The sequence below is a fragment of the Atractosteus spatula genome, chromosome 6 (assembly GCF_055471065.1).
Source record: "Atractosteus spatula isolate fAtrSpa1 chromosome 6, fAtrSpa1.hap1, whole genome shotgun sequence".
Lineage (NCBI taxonomy): Eukaryota > Metazoa > Chordata > Actinopteri > Semionotiformes > Lepisosteidae > Atractosteus > Atractosteus spatula.
This window is the reverse complement of record NC_142711.1, coordinates 3,412,135-3,430,354: the sequence shown is the minus strand read 5'-3', so window position 1 is coordinate 3,430,354 and position 18,220 is coordinate 3,412,135. Positions and strand designations below refer to the sequence as shown.

The following is an 18,220-nucleotide window of genomic DNA, read 5'->3' as shown; positions in this document are numbered from 1 at the left end:
AAACATAAGAAAACATAACAGAGTTCCCCAGAAAGGTTTTCTGCTGTATATTTTGTTTTACTTCCGTTTTTGTGCTGTTTGCTAAGCCTCCTATTTTGGTGTCGCCTGAAAACTTCATTATTTTACCAACTATACCAGAATTTAGATCATTGATGTAAAGTAGGAAGAGAATTTCTGCTCTTTGGTTTTCTTAAAATATTGTTGAGGATATGTTTGTTAAGTTTCTGTACATCATCTTGTAATTTTTCAGCTCTAAAATATTCCTCTGCTTAAACATTTTCACGACACACACATTAATTCAAGCTATTTGGTTGAAGCTGGAGCCCTCTCCTGGAGATGACATGTCATTTTTTTTAACTGTAGCTTTTATATGTATGTATATTAAGTTATCTTGTCCATCTATTAGGATTTTTTAACAAAAGACTAACATTCATGTTGTTAATGTTGTTGTGGTTGTGGTTTTGATTAGATTAAGCTCATTAGTTTTCGTTCACGACAAAATGTTTGCTGTTGCTAAACATTTCACATGCACAAAAATAATTATCTTCCTGAAACAAAGCCAGGAACACGGTTCTGGTCAAGTGTACACTTTGAATCACAGTGTAGAAACTACACTACCAGCATGCGTGAAGCACATTGTCAGTGGGAGTTTATAATAGAGGTCAGGAGGGAGGTCTAACCCTAGTCTCACCCACTTCCACGCACACGTCTGACGTCTTGCTTACTCCATGGTGCCTTTCATTGTGTGAGACCCAAGCGTTTTCAGGACCAAAGGTTTCGAATCTCCCCTTCAGCTTTCAAAGATCACCTCCTTGGGGCGCCTGACAGCTTCGTCCTGCACAGACAGGCCAAGAGAGTAACACTTGTGTAGAATCGCCGATTCAAATCAGGCCTCGACTCCAGTCATCCCATCATCCTCCTCCTGAACAGGATCACGGGGGGAGCCGGAGCCTATCCCAGAAAGCAACAGGCGCGAGGCAGGATACACCCTGGAGGGGACACCAGTCCAACACAGGGCACACACTCGGGAGTCAACTAACCCACCAGCATGTCCTCAGACTGTGGGAAGAAACCCCAGGCAGACAGCACCCCAGCTCCAGATTCGAACCCAGTGCTGTAAAGCAGTAAACCTGACCACTGTGCTACCTTATAATCTACCTGTTAGAAATAATTTTCTTTTATACAGAATGTATTTATATTTTATATTAGTTTGCTGAGTTAATACAGATTCCCTAACTAGTACTGTGGGGCCATGTTTACATGCAATACAACTTCTCTGCTTTTTAGGTCCGGTAGAAAATATTACTTAAAACATTCAGATCATTTTACAGATTAACTCAATGTTTAAAATTGCGTTTGATTTAATTACATTTTAACAGAAATATGTAAACATTATGTCCTGGGGCTCTATCAGCTTTTTTTGTAAAGTGTGAGGTACTTCAATTTCCTGTATGCCAGTTTTATCGAACACAATACCAACCTACTTCCTTGATCTAATCTATAAATTTCGAACATACAAAAAATGTGTAATTATTGGTAATTCAAAAATGATATGACACAACACTACTGATTCACCTTTTTATGGTCATTCCATCGGTATTTTTTTCACTCATTTTATTGGGATTTTTGTCTTTGCTTAGCAACGCATTGAATTAAAATAAAGGGGCAGTATTATTACGCTTTATTTCGTGAAGTCATTTTTTTTTAAAAAAAGGATTACTGGATTTAAATGCAAAAAAAAAAGTGTGCTGATGCAGGATTAAAATGTAAATATTGATTTGGACATGGTACGTGGTTTAATAAATACCCATTACATAAATTTGTAGCTGCGCAGCTCCGAATTCTGTCATGTGACAAACTAAGAAGGTCAAGCCTGCTGCGTACCTTCATTTCAGAGTGATTATGATAAGTTTCCCCAGACCGGTTTCTAAATCTTGGCATTCATTAACGTGAACCTGACGTTGATTGGCAGTACGGCTGCGGTACTGCTGCTCGCCTTTCTGTTTTTACTCCAGTACAGGCCGTAGGTGCCGAGATGCAGATCGGTGTGTAGCTGGAGCACATTACTGGAAACTGAGTAGCTAAGGTTTGGGGGGCGGTCTCTTCACATAACGGGGGAAGTCAGCAGCGATAAACCTAGACCAGGAAAAAAACAAAAAACCGCGGGTTGTGCTGTGATGTTTTGATCGCCTCGAAGGGGGAAATATTGTTTGAATTGGAGCGTATTTAAAGTCTGGAAATATCTCTATATTATTGGCAGGGAATCATGACTTCAGCGGAGAACAACAGGCACTGGGAGGAATGCATGGAGTTTGCTGTCCAAATAGCGCGCAGAGCTGGTCAGGTACAGTCCTTTTCAGAGCTTGGTTATCTCTAGGATGCATCGAGGAACACTAAATAAATATTCGCCTACATTTGAGTTGTGTGTATTCCAGCGGTACTATCCCAGAGTATGTATTTAATATTACCGTAGTCTACCTTCCCCGGGATCAAAAATGCGTTGGCGTGCTTTTTGATCATTTATAATTATGCAATGATCAGATCAGTTTTCGAAACTTTAGCCCAAAACACCAGTCATGCGTGGTAACAGTTGTTTTGTGTGGTCCATTTTGTGTACACCACTAGATATTTGTTACAAGTCATAGTTGGATACTGTGTCAAAGAACGTAATTCGAAAAAAAATGTGGTGTCCTGTACCATAAGGTAGCTAGCCGGTTTTGCATCTTAATAATTATATTGTGTTACAGAAACGCGAAGAGTAAAATTTATCCTGTAATAAACCGGGGGAGCTTTGTTCATACATACAGGCAATCGTGGAAGTGAAGATGACGAGGGGTTAAAATTAATGGCTTCCGTTGTGTGTGTGTTTATTTCGCTATACTGCCAGAGATGAAACCCATTTGGTAAATCATTCCAGACTGAATAATTGAATCGACTGGAGTGGGGAGCACGGGTTGTGTATAAGGAGTGTGACTGGGGCTGCTGAAACACCGAGGATTGCCTGTGTGGTTCCGTTTATATTAAGAGTGTTTCCCAGATGACAAAGCTGTGAGCTGGCTGAGCTGGGCTCGGAAATTGTTCAAGGATGCAGCACAGTGACTTTTGCTGAAGTGGGACCGCAGGGTTCCATTTCCTTTTGCATTTTAAACTACTGTATATTCATTTTAAACCGTGTCCTCTCTTCACCCGTCTTGTCTTGAAATGTAGCAAGTCATATGGGCATAATTAATTACCAGTGGACGGCTCAATTCAGTATTCATTCTGATAGATGCCTGTGTCCATCATATGAAACAATGAGGTCATTTCCTGACGTCTTTCCATTGTGACTTTGTGCTCGGAAATGTGTGTTTTAACTGTGAATTCTGTTAAAATGTGCAGTGCATAACGCAATATGGCTCTGTTGTAGATTTCAGGTATGATATTTTCTTTCTAGATTGCTTTCCAAATCGCTGTGTTCTTGCTTTACCAACTTGTAGCCTGATCTGCTCAGATACCAAAAGCTAAGTAAGGAGATATCAGGATGGGAGAATCTTCAGGAAACTTAGGTGTTTTTTTTAACTGTAAGTGGTTTTGGTGGATGAGTAGATGGAGCTCTTCCTTTTGGACCAGAATGTGCTTGTGGCACTGTCCTTTGGATGAAAATTCAAACGAATCTCCTGATTACTTGGTTATTAATATGAGTAAGTAACTGGGTGTTAAGTTTGGTGTCCCAGCTAAATTCCACTTTGGGCTTTTTCAATCCGGCCTACATAAAGTTCCTCATTAATCCAGCATCCGTTTGACGGTATTACTCACTTCTCCACCCGATCTGCTGGGTAATGGGTCTCTATAGTGCTTGATGGCTGCTGTCCGGCGTCATCCGAGCAGTCCTGGTTTAACTAGGCCTCTTTCTACATGTATGAAACTAGTTATAAACTGAAGATTTTTTTATTAATTAAAACTGAACGTTTTGTGGTCCTCGGAGATTAAGACGTTTTTTAGGAAGACTTGACTTTAGGAAAACTAGAGTTTTCAGTTATTCTAAAATGAGGCTTACTGTGTTTGGTTTTCTGGGAATGTTCCTACTGGAAGTGAGGTTTTAGTGGCGTTGTGGTACCTGTTCCGATTCCAGGTGATCCGGGAAGCTGTGAAGCTTGACAAGTGTGTTACGACGAAGAGCTCGGCTGTGGACCTGGTGACTGAGACGGACCAGCAGGTGGAGGAGCTCATTATCTCCACTCTCAGGGACAGGTATCCTTCCCACAGGTAGGCGCTGCACTGCTCACGGCCACTCACGCTCACACGCACAGGAGAGCAGAGGAGCATGGCAGTCCTGCGGCCACATGCCACGACAGCTCGTCCGTGTGTTTCTTGTATCAGTACCACAGCTGGAATCAAAGTGAGGTATACTGTAAAACCTCCAAACCTCCGTCACACAATAGACGAAATGTCCAGGTAAGCAGAGCGTCACATTATGTGATTCAGAACGAGGTAGCAAAACCTCTGGTGACGTGATGCGGCCTTACTTCACTGTAAACAAGCAGGTTGTGAACACATCTCCTTTAATCCAAGAGATATTGCTCTCCACTTCGAGACAGTTTTGCCGACAAATACTACTTGTTGACTGTGCTTGCAGATCACATCGGAACACTTCTGTGGTGAGATGTGTGCTGCATAACCTGTACTTATTGGCTTGTACATCACAGTGCAGTAGACATTACCGTGACTAGTGAACAGGAAGGGCCGCTTCACTTCGTACTTTAACAAAGTTCACAATTCTGTGCTTAATTTGACATTTGTCATTTTTTTCTATAACGTCAACGGATTTATTTTGTTACAGAGATTTAATAACAGGTCTGAGAAATTGGTCCTGCAGCTCCCCTTTAATACAGTGCTGCATTGATACAGCGATGCCACTTTCAGCACTGAGGAAGGGTTCCGGAGGGCCGGCGCTAACCGAGGCACTTACTGCCTGGGATGAATGGGGATGAGTTATGGCTTATGGGTTATGGCTAATGTCTCTACTGTTATTCTACCACAGGATAGAATTAAAATAAAAACGGTTTTATACCCAAATATAACAGCATAGTTAGTCAAATCATGGTTACATAAGAGATGCATAGGGCGGAGCTGTGGCTCTGTGGCTCTGGATCCGTGCCAGTGACTGGAAGGTTGCTGGTTCAAATCGCGCGGCTGGCAGAGAAATCCTACTCCGTTGGGCCCCTGAGCAAGGCCCTTAACCCTTACTGCTCCAGGGGCGCTGTATAAATGGCTGACCCTGTGCTCTGACCCCAAGCTTCTCTCCCTGTCTGTGTGTCTCATGGAGAGCAAGCTGGGGTATGCGGAAAGACAAATTCCTAATGCAAGAAATTGTAAAGGGCTAATAAAGTGATCTTATCTTATCTTATAAAACATGGCCACACAGCACTACTTTCAGCCTGGACTCGCACAGATTGACCACCGCCCACTTGCACTCCTCCAGTGTGGACGGTCAGGCTGGGCTGTGGTCTGAGACTCTTTCTGACGAGCGTTTACAGATGGCACTGGCTGTAAACCAGTGTAAACACGAGCATCACACCAGTCGGCTGAGAACGTCTGCGCCAGATTCCCTTTCATCTGGCCTGTAGGACAAATACCAGCAGGACGCACACCTACAGCCTGTGCTGAGGGGCTTCTGCCTGGCCTACGATAGCTTATTAAAATGTAATATTACTGTACATAAATGATGTTAAATATTTAAATAGCTCATAATCGGCCAATACCCAGTTAGAGCTCCAGCTCCGCCACTGACTTAATGGGCGTTTTCCAGAGCAAGTTACAGACTCATTGGTTATCCTTCAGATGAGACTGAAAAACAGAAACTCAGTCGTGGGCGTGCAGTGGCAGTTGTTGATTCGGAGCTCTCACTCTCGGGATCACGGGATCAGAAATAGGTTAAAAGGTGACTCATGTTAACATCATGATTATAAATGTGCGAGTGTATATTTTGTCTAAGTGTATGAAGATCTCAGGCTTCCAGCTTGGGTCCCTGCTGACAAGAAAACTGTTCCTAATTTAGATTTTAACTAAGTTATAGACCAACATTCGCACATATCCCAAATGTGCAGAACTATAATTAGTCCATTCCGACTTCCCTGGGGCACAGTGTGATTCAGGTTAACGCACCTATTGGCTAAACCGCGTCATGTGACAGGGTATTAGCGCGGGTCTGGGAAACTATTTGGGAATAGCTGCACCCTTATGATGGACATTGATATTCGCACTGAATAAGTGGATATATGTGTGATTGTGAAAACAAGATACAGTATGTGGCCACCTGCAGAACAGAACAAGATGGATAATATTGAGATAATCAGAAGTGGGTGCAAGTACAGTACAACCAGCAATCAGTTTTATTCTAATACAGAGCCTTTTAGACCGATCTTTCCCAAGGCATTCTACATTTATTGGACACAAAGAAAAATGTACAAAAGCAGAAAAGGAATAATATAAAAAATGTATACATTATGAAATTAAAAGCAAGAATTGGGTTAAGGCCTTTGGAAACAAGTAGGTTTTGAGGCGAGATTGAAAACCTTCAGCAGAGGGTTTGGTTTTAATGCGGTCAGGAAGAGTTTTCCAAAGTAAAAAGCTGCTGCAGAAAAGCATCGGTGCCCAGACGTTTGATGGGAAGCCTGGAGCCAGGGAGTAATCCCAGACACTAACACGAGTGGGGTTCGCCATTGCGCCCCTAAAAAATAGCAGCAAGAGAAGTTACCCGTCAGGCAAAGGAGAACTTCTAAACTGGCGGAGTTAGGGGCCCAGCGTGGGGAGTGTTGTTTTGTGAGGTTTTGTGTAAGTCCTGCCTTTCCCAAAGGTAGACTGAAGCTCACAATATCAAACTGTTTTAGGGTATCTGACATCTCTAATGAAAGCAAGCTCTCATTTTATATTTATATACTCACCCTAATGGTGCTTTTAAGATTTTTAATATTGTTAGATGTTTATTTTTTGTAAATGGTGTAGAAAAACTTAATTTTGTGCAACTGTGACAGATCCATCATGAAAGATTTATACACCCTAAACTCCTTTTTGGGGCCCCCTCTGGTTGTTTGAAAATTGGGCACCCGTGGTGAAAATGATGACCTAATGATGACCTGAATGAAATCGCAAAGCCAGGCATCTTGGTTTTCTCTGCTAGAGTTTGCTGGATCTCTGAAACAGGATTTTGTGAAATGAATAATCACCCGTGTTACCTCTGAAGCAGCTGGTGGTATCGCTCCGGTCTCGGTAACTACAGGCCAGCTGTGTCATGCTTCCTCTTCCAGGTTCATTGGTGAGGAGTCTTCTGCAGCTGGAGAGAGATGCTTCCTGACAGACAGCCCTACCTGGATCATCGACCCCATTGATGGGACCTGCAATTTTGTGCACAGGTACGTTAACGAGAGCATCATCAGTTCTTGTTTCGCGCTCTCGGACCTGCCCAAGGCACACATGTCTCTTTAGTGGTGTTTCTGTGTCGCACACAATGCACTATTCCGGCGTGACTGTTCTGTATATTTTGCCCTCCTGTACGTTTCCCAGGTCCGGTCTACAGCACAGATGTGCGATGTGCATGTCTTTGAGCAACATGTAGGATTTCTTCAGCGACACTTGTTCCCGAGTGCTAAAGTGTGTAAGGTATCCTCAGTAAAGGAAAGAAAAACTCGGAAAACATTTTTAACTTTGCCAACAGTCGGTTAAGGGAAAAATACAATTGTGTAAACAGTGAGTGCATTTTCAACTACTAAAATTGATTAATGACTCTAATTCTGTGTTCTTTTTTCAGTTTCCCAATGGTGGCAGTAAGCATTGGTTTTGCTGTGAAAAAAGAGGTATAAAATGAATTCTGTAAGTTGCTAATTTGATGGTCACCTGAAGTTAAAGCTGTGCTTTCAATTACTGCAGAATTCCTTGATTTCTGTTGGTCAGAGCTGCTCGAGCTCACATTTTGGTTATTCAGGTTGGCTGTTTTCGTCATGTTTCAATACAAATGACTGGAGACGTGCATACTGTAGCAAGTCCAGTATATCCATTGCACTTGTTTTTAGAAGATATTTGTGGGTTTGTATGCAAAGAATATGAATATCGTGGAAAGTCTTTGTCTTAGTAAACTTGGAATAGTCAAGCCATTGGCACCTGCAGCTATAGACCACTTAAATCTGTGGATTTGAGAGGCAACTTCTGAAGGAGATGTAAACAAATGTTGAAAAAAGTATGATCCCACAGAAATATTTATATCTTTCTGTATCAACTCAGTTTTGATTAGTGTTCCCTTCGGAATTATCTTAATAATCTTAATACCTTTAATTTTTTTACCAGTTATTGCAATGGCCTTTTTATTTCAGAGGCAGTCTGTGTATTTGGCAATATGCATTGCCGTCCTACTGGCTGGAATAACATATAGAAAATAATCATGCTATCAGGATAAATGGAAAACACTTTATGTTGAATTTTTTAGATCTTTTTTTTAAATACTGAGGGTATTTCAATACTGGAGTATACAAACAAAATATCCTCGTTTTTCAAAAACAACCAGCAAAGCAAAACCTTTAGTGGAATAGTCCAGCTTGTTAAGGAGATAACTGAGCTTCAAATGATTGGTAGAAAACGCAGGTTCCAAGACCAGAGGTTTTACAGTTAATGCTTTAATTTTCAGCTGTGATACATGAATTACAATCTGTTTGTGTGTTGGAATGTGGATTTGGTGTTTGGTATTTGATGTCTTTTCCCCACCAGTCATCTGTTCTGAATTCTTTCTGCATTTGCTGTTGTCTGGTACTGTATTTCAGTGTGCTCATTTCACTTGTAAGTTATCCTGTTGCCCTCTGTTCCTGAGTGATTGTACATTTTTTCCTTTGAAATCTTCATTCGTAGCCATTATTTAGAATCTACACATGTGGTCTCTTCATGCATTTCATTTCTTTTACTTGTAGCTTGAATTTGGTGTCATTTACCATTGCTTCGAAGAGACCTTATACACTGCTAGGAAAGGCCATGGGGCATTTTGCAATGGCCTAAGGCTTCAGGTATCAAAGGAGAAAGGTTAGTTTAGATTTTGTTTGGAATTTTTAAAAATCAAAAGAATGAATACTAGAATAACCTGTTTTAAATGCTGTTTTAAGCTTAGAATATTTTTTTCTTCTTACTGAACTTCATTCACTGTGGCTTTTAATTGTGGTGTTTAAACAAGGTATTGAATAATAAAATTACACGTACAGGATATTTTAAGAAAATCGCACAAAAAAGCATTAAGCAAAATCAGCCAGATTTCCCAGGAGCATGAGAAAATGTGTCTGAGTGAAATTTGTACAACTTGAGTCCTTTTTTTAAATCACGAGAGCAGTTTCAACCTCCTTCTTAAGAATTTCAGCCGTCAACTTTTAAATATGCTTCTTATCGGAGTGACAGAAAAGCATTCAAAGAAAACAGAATCAGGAGTATTTTGGATTTCCGAAGTGATTTTGGAGAGATTCAGAACAAGCTCGGGGATTCCATGCAGTGAGGTACTTTGGACAGCAGCCTGCATCACGTTGTAGCCGAGTGATGGCAGAGCCCAGGAGCTGAGCCACATGAAATGGGTCATATCAAGGAATCAGGGATCCACTTCAGGAAAACCAGTCGGCTGCTGTGAGTTGTGTTGGTGAACCTCTGGGCCAGAGGTTCGAATCCAAAGCCCCACTGTAGTAATGGGAGACACTCCTGTAGAAGGAGCCATCCTTTGGATGAGACTTTGAAACTAAGGTCCTCCTGAGTACTTGGTCATTACACATCCCAGGCACTGCTGGTAACAGGGATCTTGTCCTGGCCAGATTCCAGCTTAGCTGTGTTCAGTCTGGCCTTAAATTTGCCCTTAATTCAAACAGTGAAGTAATTTTTCACTTCTCATCTGGCTGTGTAGCAAGGTTACTAGTGCCTAATGGTGGCAGCTCGTTACACAGTTGAGTGCTGTACTTCAATGATGGACGAAGCTGACCCATTTTGTGATCTTTAGAATAAAAAAAGCACTATGAAAGGAATTATTTATTATTAATTTAATGAAAAGCCTACTGTATTTATTGACATAGAGAGGCTGAAGCTGAAAGGTCTATCTTGTCTTGTAAAGTTAATGGCCTTTAATCTCCTTGTTAAAATTTCAGGAATATGAGCTGTTTGATCATTTCTGCCCTGATTTTGCAGTGGCGGGAGTACTCTGTCCTTCAGAAAACGCAATACTCATGTTGTATGAGGTTTTGGTTTCTGTGGAAGACACCATGTATAAATATTACTCTTTAAAGTACCTCTAGATTATTTTTTAACTGATTCACTCTCAGATGTTCTCTGCCCCATTAAAGGACTTCAAACAAGCCCCTACAGTAATACAGGCACCCTCGATTCAGTTTTTGTCTTGTATACATGTCACGTCCCATCAGACACTTTTCGAACATGCACGAACAAAATACACGAGTGTTTTGTGTGGCGTTGAAGTCTGAACCTGCCTTTGACAGGGCATTCTCTTCCTTTTCAGATTATGTGCATGTGTGGCACCGAACTGCACAGCGTCATTGCTGAGCCAGCACAGGCACTGGAGACAGTGTGAATGGCTCACTGTTGCTGTGTCATTTATCACTGAAGTGTTGCCGCACTAACACAACAACAGCTGTCTCCGCTGTCAGCAGTCCAGCGTTATTGTAGCACAACAGTGAAAGTGCTTACAGATCACTTAGTTGTAAATCTGACTCAGCTCTCACTGGCCTTCATATGTATTCTGCTGGGGCATTTTAACAGTAACGGTATTACATGAAAAATCATAATATTAAATTGCCTTTTAATCAGAAGTTTGTGAAAATCTCTTTAGTGTTAGGAGCACTCAACTAATCTCTTTTTTTGTGTATCGTGCCAGTAACAACTGCGTGTTATTTTGTTAATACTGGGAATAAAGTGGTTCATGACTAGCAAACAGGAATTTTGTGATTTCTACTTGATTTGGCTTAACTACTTAAAGAGAATCCCATAAAAAGATGTACTTGTAAAGATTCTTATTTTGTGTGTGTGATCATTTTGTAGTGTTCAGATTCTAGATAGGTCTTTTGTTATGATCCAGTCGTAGAGTATGTCTGGCTTAATGAAACCTCACTTTTGTAATTACTGTACTTGAATACTTCTGATGGAGATCAGAACCTGTGTGATCAAACTCAAACATAATGGTAACATGTTTGTGACTAAATTACCTAGCATAACCATTTTTACACTATCCTTATTCTTTTTTAAATAGATTTCACGGTTCCCTTTCAATGAATTCTGTTGCGAACATTATATTATTTTGTCGTCTAGCAATGCCAAGAGCTGAATGCTGAATAGTTTGCTTTAAATTGCCAATGTGTTTTTGAAGTTCATGTATCAGGCCACTATACAGTAAGTTCATGTAACCTGTATCATAACCTAGCACCCTACCTGAAGAGGGAGAACTAGATCTGAGCAAACAAAGTACTAAGAGTTTAGTGTGACTAAACAGTTTACAGTTTAAGTTTAACTGTTGCTCCGTTAGATGTTGAATGGTAATAAAATAAAAATATTTTAATTCCTTCTAGATGTATCCAAGGCCCTTATATTAACTGAGATTGGTGCAAAAAGAGATCCCGAGACCCTGAAGATTTTTTTAGGAAACATGGAGAAGCTTCTGAAAGCACATGCCCACGGGTAAGAGATTCTTACTAGATATTAAAGTTTCTTATTAGGTTGTTATTTGGAGAAATGCTACCAATTTGTAAATATGCCAGGGTTTTCTGCGGTTGTATACAGGCAAACTGGGCCAGCTGGCCAAAAAGCAGTGCCACCAGGCCAAACAAATGCGTGAATGCTGACAAAATGTACACAAGAACCCATCTTGAAATACTGTTGTGCAGTAACCCACTACGAGGGGCAGAGTGGTGGCTCTGTGGCTGAGGATCTGCTCCTGTGGCAAGCCCATTGATTTTCTTGAGTCTTGGTTGATTAAAAAAATCCTTGTACACACTCGCAATTCCGTTAATTAGCCAATGTGCTCTTTGGACATGGATAAAAGAAACTGTCGATGCAGATAGTAAACAGTCGCAGTTTTTGACAGAAAAACTCACGCATTGGGGTTTTGGACCTTCGAGAGTGTTGTGTTAGTAGTTGACATAGATTTTCCTCGCAGCTGAATCATCGGGTCGGGGACAAAGTGAAAAAAGACTGATTGCCTCAGTGAGCACCAAAAAAAGAACAGTGCCTCAACAGCAAAAAAACAAAACAAAACACAATGGTAGCTTGATGCAGACCGAAAACGGCAAATAGCCACATGTGTTAGGCATGAAGCTCTTCCCTAGGCAACATCATGGGGAGCCTTCATCTCAGATGAAGCCTGTGCATAAACACACTCGTTGTTGTGGTCGAATAAGGTCTTGTTCAGGAGAATACTGTTGGGTTACAAAGATAAGATCGATCGTCCACAAGCTGATACTGTGATCTAGCTGATGGATAGCTGGGGAGGGTGGAGAGGTTACCGCCTGGAATGAGCTTTTTCCTGTGGGGAAACCCCTCCGTACCTCATGGTTGTCCATTCTTATTCAGCAGCACAGCTTCAAAACGTACAACATCTGCCCTGCGCTTCCATTCAGCATTTAAGAGTACGTTTTATTTCTGGTGGCATAATATGTGTTCAGACTGCAAATATGTGCGAGAGAAGTACCTTTCTGAGTGTTCCGTATTAAAGGCAGTAGTCCAGGAGGAAGTGTGCTTGAAGTGTCGAGTGTCGTCCTCCGTTGGTCAGTGGGCATCACCCAGGGCTCTGGTTTCTCTGCTTTCTCCTGCAGCATTCGTGTGATTGGCAGTGCCACCCTGGCTCTGTGCCAGGTGGCGACAGGCGCGGCGGACGCCTACTACCAGTTCGGGCTTCACTGCTGGGACATCGCGGCGGCGGCTGTCATCATCAGGGAGGCCGGTGGCGTTGTGATGGACACCTCAGGTGGGCAATGTCTGCAGTCCAGGGTCGCTGCTGGATACGGGCCATCATCCGGCCAGTGATGTCCGCAGTGACGACAACAAATGGGGCAGGTCCTGCCCTCCAGCAGACACTGGATGGCCAAGAGAAGTGACGTCCAGGAGGCTTTATTTTGTGCCTTTTGGGGACACGACAACAGAAAAAAACAATAAAAATTCCCAGTCACAACTAGCACTGTGCACACCCTTTAAATACCACGCAAAAACCTAATTACCCCATCTGAGAATATGTAGAAACACCCTTCGCCTCTAGTCAGTCAGCAGATCATCACCTGCTGAGAGACTGTGGACAAAGATTGAAGGCCCTGTGGCAGTCTCTAGTGGCAGGCAGCTGGAATTACAGCCCCTTCTTTAATCAGACTGGCACTGTAACGTGCCTGGAAAACTGTTACGAATTTGGTTTTAATTATTGTTCAGTAAAATGATTTGCGCTCAGTGGGAAACAAAGATTTGAGTGACTATGAAGATGCGACCGCTCCGTTATTCTAAAGCTCAGGGTTGTTCTGCTCTTGGCTTTGACACAAATTATGACCCAGCACAGCTTTCAGTAGTTTATCAAACGGGAACAGTACACTGTTCTAAGGCTGCATCAGAGTGAGCTAATATACTTCTGCAGTCCCTGGGCAGGATACAACCATCAAGATACAAAACATACACATATAAAAAACATATGAAGACATATTGTTTGTGAAATAGAGAATAAGTATTACATAAACATATCAAAGGTTGCAGGAGTTATATTAGAAGACCATCACTTGTCAAGATAAATGGCAGAAATGACTACATGTCATTGAAGTTGAAACCTAAGTGTAGTGAGGCTAACACAGTGGAAAAGCCGCCATTATCTGTGATGAACAAGTGGTACCAGTTGGTGGACATGACGTCAGGGCTTGCATTGTGCCGCTGGACAAAGCGCTGCTGTTGCTGGAACCAGCAGCTGAGCTCAGAGCAAACATCTCTGACCAGGAGCGAACCTGGAAGATTCATTTACTAAATCCATAACGTATAACCATGTGATATAGACAGCTGTTGAACGCATCACCCTTTTCCCTGGGTCTGGCATGTGAACATTTCTGAATGTAGAAAGCTCAGGTAGATATATTGTTACAAATAGGGGGGTTATGATGGAGAGAATTACCAGGAAGAGGCAGAGCAGATTAATCAATAAGTAGATAAAATAACCTTAAGATAATAGATCACTTTATTGGCCATATACAAGAGGAATTTGTCTTTTCCGCATACCCCAGCTTGCTCTCCATGAGACACACAGACAGGGAGAGAGAAGCTTGTGGTCAAGAGCGCAGGGTCAGCCATTTATACGGCGCCCCTGGAGCAGCTGGGGTGAAGGGCCTTGCTCAGGGGCCCAATGGAGTAGGATTCCTCTGCCGGCCACGGGATACGAACCGGCAACCTCCCAGCCACAGGAGCAGATCCTCAGCCACAGAGCCACCACTCCGCCCCCTGAATTGTAAAGTTTAAGTCAAGAATATACCCGAGCGGTTGGTATAATTGGAGGCACTTGAGTTCTTTGTTCTTTGGCACAGCTTTGGTGAAAAGAGTAATAAATCGGACACACTGGGTTCAACAGATAATTCTTGGTAATGGCAGTGAGGCTCTGAACAACACACAACATAAGATTATAACATACATGTCCTGTCCGGGGTGCACCCTGCCCCACGCTGCTGCTGGCTCCCCCATGACCCTGCCTGGGAAGAAGCAGTTCGAAGACTGGGTGAGTGGCGTGGGAATGCCTTCTGAACTATTCTCTTTTTCCCAGGGGGGCCACTGGACCTCATGTCCCGCAGAGTGGTTGCTGCAGGAACACCAGAGATGGCCGATTACATCGTCCAGCAGCTTCATTCAATAAGCTACGAGCGAGATGATCACGATACAGACTGCGTTTCCACCAGCTGCTGACTCCAGGTCTGAGCGCTGATGGAGAGGTCAGGTCTCTTTCATCAGCATCAGCATTGCTGTCTTAATTATTTTCACTCATTTATTAAAAATGGTCTGTAGATCCTAATAGAGCCCTACAAGACATAGGTAGAATATTGCTGTGCGGATCTTATGTAGTTGTACTACTTCCCTGGAGATGAGAGGCTAGAAATGTGGTATCATTTTATAAGAGGACAGAAGACTGTATCACTGTCTGTGCAATGATGACAGCTCTTGATCTTTGCACTCCTGTCCAATAACTTTACTTTCTGCTCATCCTTTACCGTACACAAAGGGTAGTGGGTCAGGGTAGTTTGTGTTATTTCACAAACTCTGCTTCTTTAATGTTTATTCACAAAGTAGCAGTGTTTTTTTTTTAATTATGCAGATAAATGTTTCATGAAGAACAAAAATGAATCGTGTCCCGGTAGTGTTGCATTTGGAACAACAGTTTTTTTAAATGTTCTCACTTGGTCTCACTTACTGTAACCACGTTTTCTATTTTATATTGTACTGTAGAAAGATGAGTACAGGTATGGTATTTAGAACAGACGGGATGTTTGTCCTTCAAAATGTGCATTTTCGTGCTGATCTGTTTACTGTGGATTTGATGTTATTATATAGCCAGTGCGAAACACCAGAATTGTTTTAGTGTAAATTAAAACACAGCGGGATAAAAAAGAAAAAAAGATCAATGCGAACCTTATTACTTCAATTAAATATTTTCTTTGTAACTTTGGTTATTTCAAGTCTGCTTGCAGGCTGAGGGTAGCATACCTTTCTAAATATTTTAGAACAGATCTTTTTAACTGGTTTATGATAGCAGTGAAGCACTGAGAATCTGGTGATATTTGTGTGTTACACTGGTCATGTAGCAGTTAAACCTTTCTAATCCTACTTCGATATCACAGTCTGGCCATACTGCTTTACATGTTCCTGTGTATCTCAGAAAGCACAAAGTTGTGCCTTAATAAACACTTCTTTAACTCTTCAGATTTGCTGTTTTGTACTTCAAAATAAAATCCTCAGATAAAGTTTTTTTTGCTATATTGATATGCAGCCTGGGAAGTACAAGAAACAAGAAAACTGTGACTTCATATCGAGATAAAAATAAACTTTCTAAGTGGAGGAATAGGGATTAAAACAAAAATACTTTAATTTGTTCAACAGTATGAACAAACATTTTAAATAACCGTATTGCTGTTGTTGAATAAAACTCCAGAAAGAAGCTGTGAAGGGTTGCTCTCCCTTTACAAAAGCACCACCAGTGACACGAGTTTACTGTAGTCAACAGTGCTCAGATAGTACCACTGCTGATCTTCTGATGGAACTGTGGAAAATGAATATAACACAAATAGAAAATACAACAGCAATAGATTTTCTCTCGGAAAAAGCTATACTGTATATTTTACTTAAATATTCAATATCATTGAATTGAAATTTGTTTCATTTCAGATTATACATTTGGGACATTTCACTGTCCCAAAACAAAACATGCATGACAAAGATCCTACATTTGTAAACGCCTCTTGGCAGCCACTTTTCACGAATCGCACAGCATTCAAACCTCATCATTCCCTTCATATCAATGATGGCCCAGGTCTTGTACTGTAACAGGATGATGCCCACCTCCACACTGTGTCCATTGCCCGACAGTGACCCACAAGGTTTTGCCCCACTAACAGAATCCACTCCAGGGATTACTCAGAGCGGGCACTGATCAGACACATGTAGACTGCTGTGCCTTTGCTTCCTAGTAAACGCGATGCTCATACTTCCGGATCTGTAGAGGAAGCTGGTCAACACTTAGAACAGCATGATCATCTCCAGGATACGGATTTTGTGACTAGTATTGACACCCTCCCGTGTGAGATTATGGGGACAAGGATGCAGAATCTGAGGGCTCAGACGACTGAAGACTACGCACAGCTGAAGCAATGCTTAATCCACACGTACACCTCAGGAATATACCACTCTGTGAACTTCATCACTCTGCTTCTTGCAATTTGCCTGCTTTCTATAAACAAAGCAGTCAATTTGTTCATCCCTGTCCCAGAAATAATATACTCAAGTTGCATTCCTGAAAAGAAACTACAAATGGGAATTTGGATGCTCTTAATACTACCACTGAAGCAGCAGCATGGACTTGTGTTTAGGGCTTTGACACAAGGACCAGAGGGTTGTGGGTTCAAATCCTCTTTGGAATTCTGTGATCCAGTAAATGTGTAATTGTTAAGGTCATCGTTTTAATGGAAAACTTTCTTGTCCTTTGAGTTATCTGGTTAAGTAAAGAATTGAAATAAAAAGGGAAAAATATCTCATCAGTTTTTTTCTTGTGGTTTTTTGGGGAGAATACTAACTGGTGTGAAAGCATATTTGTGTGAACGTGTCAGAATGTCACCAGGCTCCCGGAGTACTTGTCATGTACTAGATGACAGAACTGTGCCAGAACTGAAGCCGGCCTTTCTGGGGTATTTATCAAAGGTACTGATCAGCTGTAACACTATGCAGATTACAAAAATGAAATGTCCCACACAGGTTTTCTGTGTCATGCAGACCCAAGGTAGCAGTCTCCGTTTGTTTGTTTTTGTTATAGCAGACATTCTTCAACGGGAGGTCAGAGCAGACTCGCTCACTGGCCAACTTCAACCCTCGAACACAAAAGGGTTTGCATTCCATCTGTGCCCTCGGTTATTAAAGCTGAACTATCAGACAAGCTAAACACAAGAGAAGAGTGTTCCATGTGTCACGCACATTCAAAGAAATCGCACGTGGACATGCAAGCTCCACACAGACAGATACACACAGCTGGAATTGAAACTGAGACCCTAGTACTGTAAGATAGTGGCGCTAACCTCCACTCCACCCACAGCCCTTATTTCTTTAGCTGCTCAGGGGTAACTTTTTTTTCAAGGTCTTTTAAGAAAAGGGTGCACAAGAGAACTGTTGTTTTTAAGCCACCGATGGTCAGATATTTTCCCTTCTGTGACCAAAACTGAAACCCACTACCATGCTCCTCCTTGCTATAACCAGCAATATCTACGTAACAGCGGCTGATACAATCGTTTTAAACAGAAGCGGTTGTTGTTAGTAAAAGAAAAGTACATAATGTACTGCAACTGTCACTTTAAAATTATTTTCTAGTAGAGGGAGCTACAGTGTTTGGGCTGGCCTGGTGTCACTGATATCACACTTGGGCCACAGTCAAGGCCGGTCTGTGGTTTACATATTCACGGGTTCTAAAGAGGTCCTCTGGCAAAAAAAAACCAAAACGTTTTCTACTACAAAT

General features: G+C 41.8%; 1 protein-coding gene across 4 annotated transcripts; it reads left to right on the top strand.

Annotated features, from left to right (window-relative positions):
• The first annotated feature begins 1,939 nt into the window (after nt 1-1,939).
• impa2 (inositol monophosphatase 2) lies at nt 1,940-17,250 on the top strand. 4 transcript variants are annotated; one of them, XM_088918709.1, is made up of 9 exons: nt 1,940-1,982; nt 2,261-2,344; nt 4,112-4,245; nt 7,287-7,391; nt 7,787-7,832; nt 8,934-9,042; nt 11,568-11,676; nt 12,810-12,961; nt 14,774-17,250. In XM_088918709.1, exons 2-9 carry the CDS (start codon nt 2,267-2,269, stop codon nt 14,911-14,913), a joined length of 873 nt encoding a protein of 290 aa, XP_088774835.1. In that variant the 5' UTR covers nt 1,940-1,982; nt 2,261-2,266; the 3' UTR covers nt 14,914-17,250. The 4 variants fall into 4 exon arrangements, with proteins under 4 accessions (XP_088774835.1, XP_088774836.1, XP_088774838.1 ...); XM_088918710.1 differs by having other exon boundaries at nt 1,972-2,045; XM_088918712.1 differs by lacking the exon at nt 1,940-1,982 and having other exon boundaries at nt 2,014-2,344; nt 14,774-14,919; nt 16,387-17,250.
• Nucleotides 17,251-18,220: the final 970 nt, after the last annotated feature.

What these genes read in the sequence shown, in the direction of transcription:
- impa2 (XM_088918709.1), top strand. Translation starts at nt 2,267, where the DNA reads ATGACTTCAGCGGAGAACAACAGGCACTGGGAGGAATGCATGGAGTTT. An exon ending in TAGCGCGCAGAGCTGGTCAG is followed by an intron (nt 2,345 to 4,111) that starts GTACAGTCCTTT and finishes TTCCGATTCCAG; the next exon opens with GTGATCCGGGAAGCTGTGAA. An exon ending in ACCTGCAATTTTGTGCACAG is followed by an intron (nt 7,392 to 7,786) that starts GTACGTTAACGA and finishes TTCTTTTTTCAG; the next exon opens with TTTCCCAATGGTGGCAGTAA.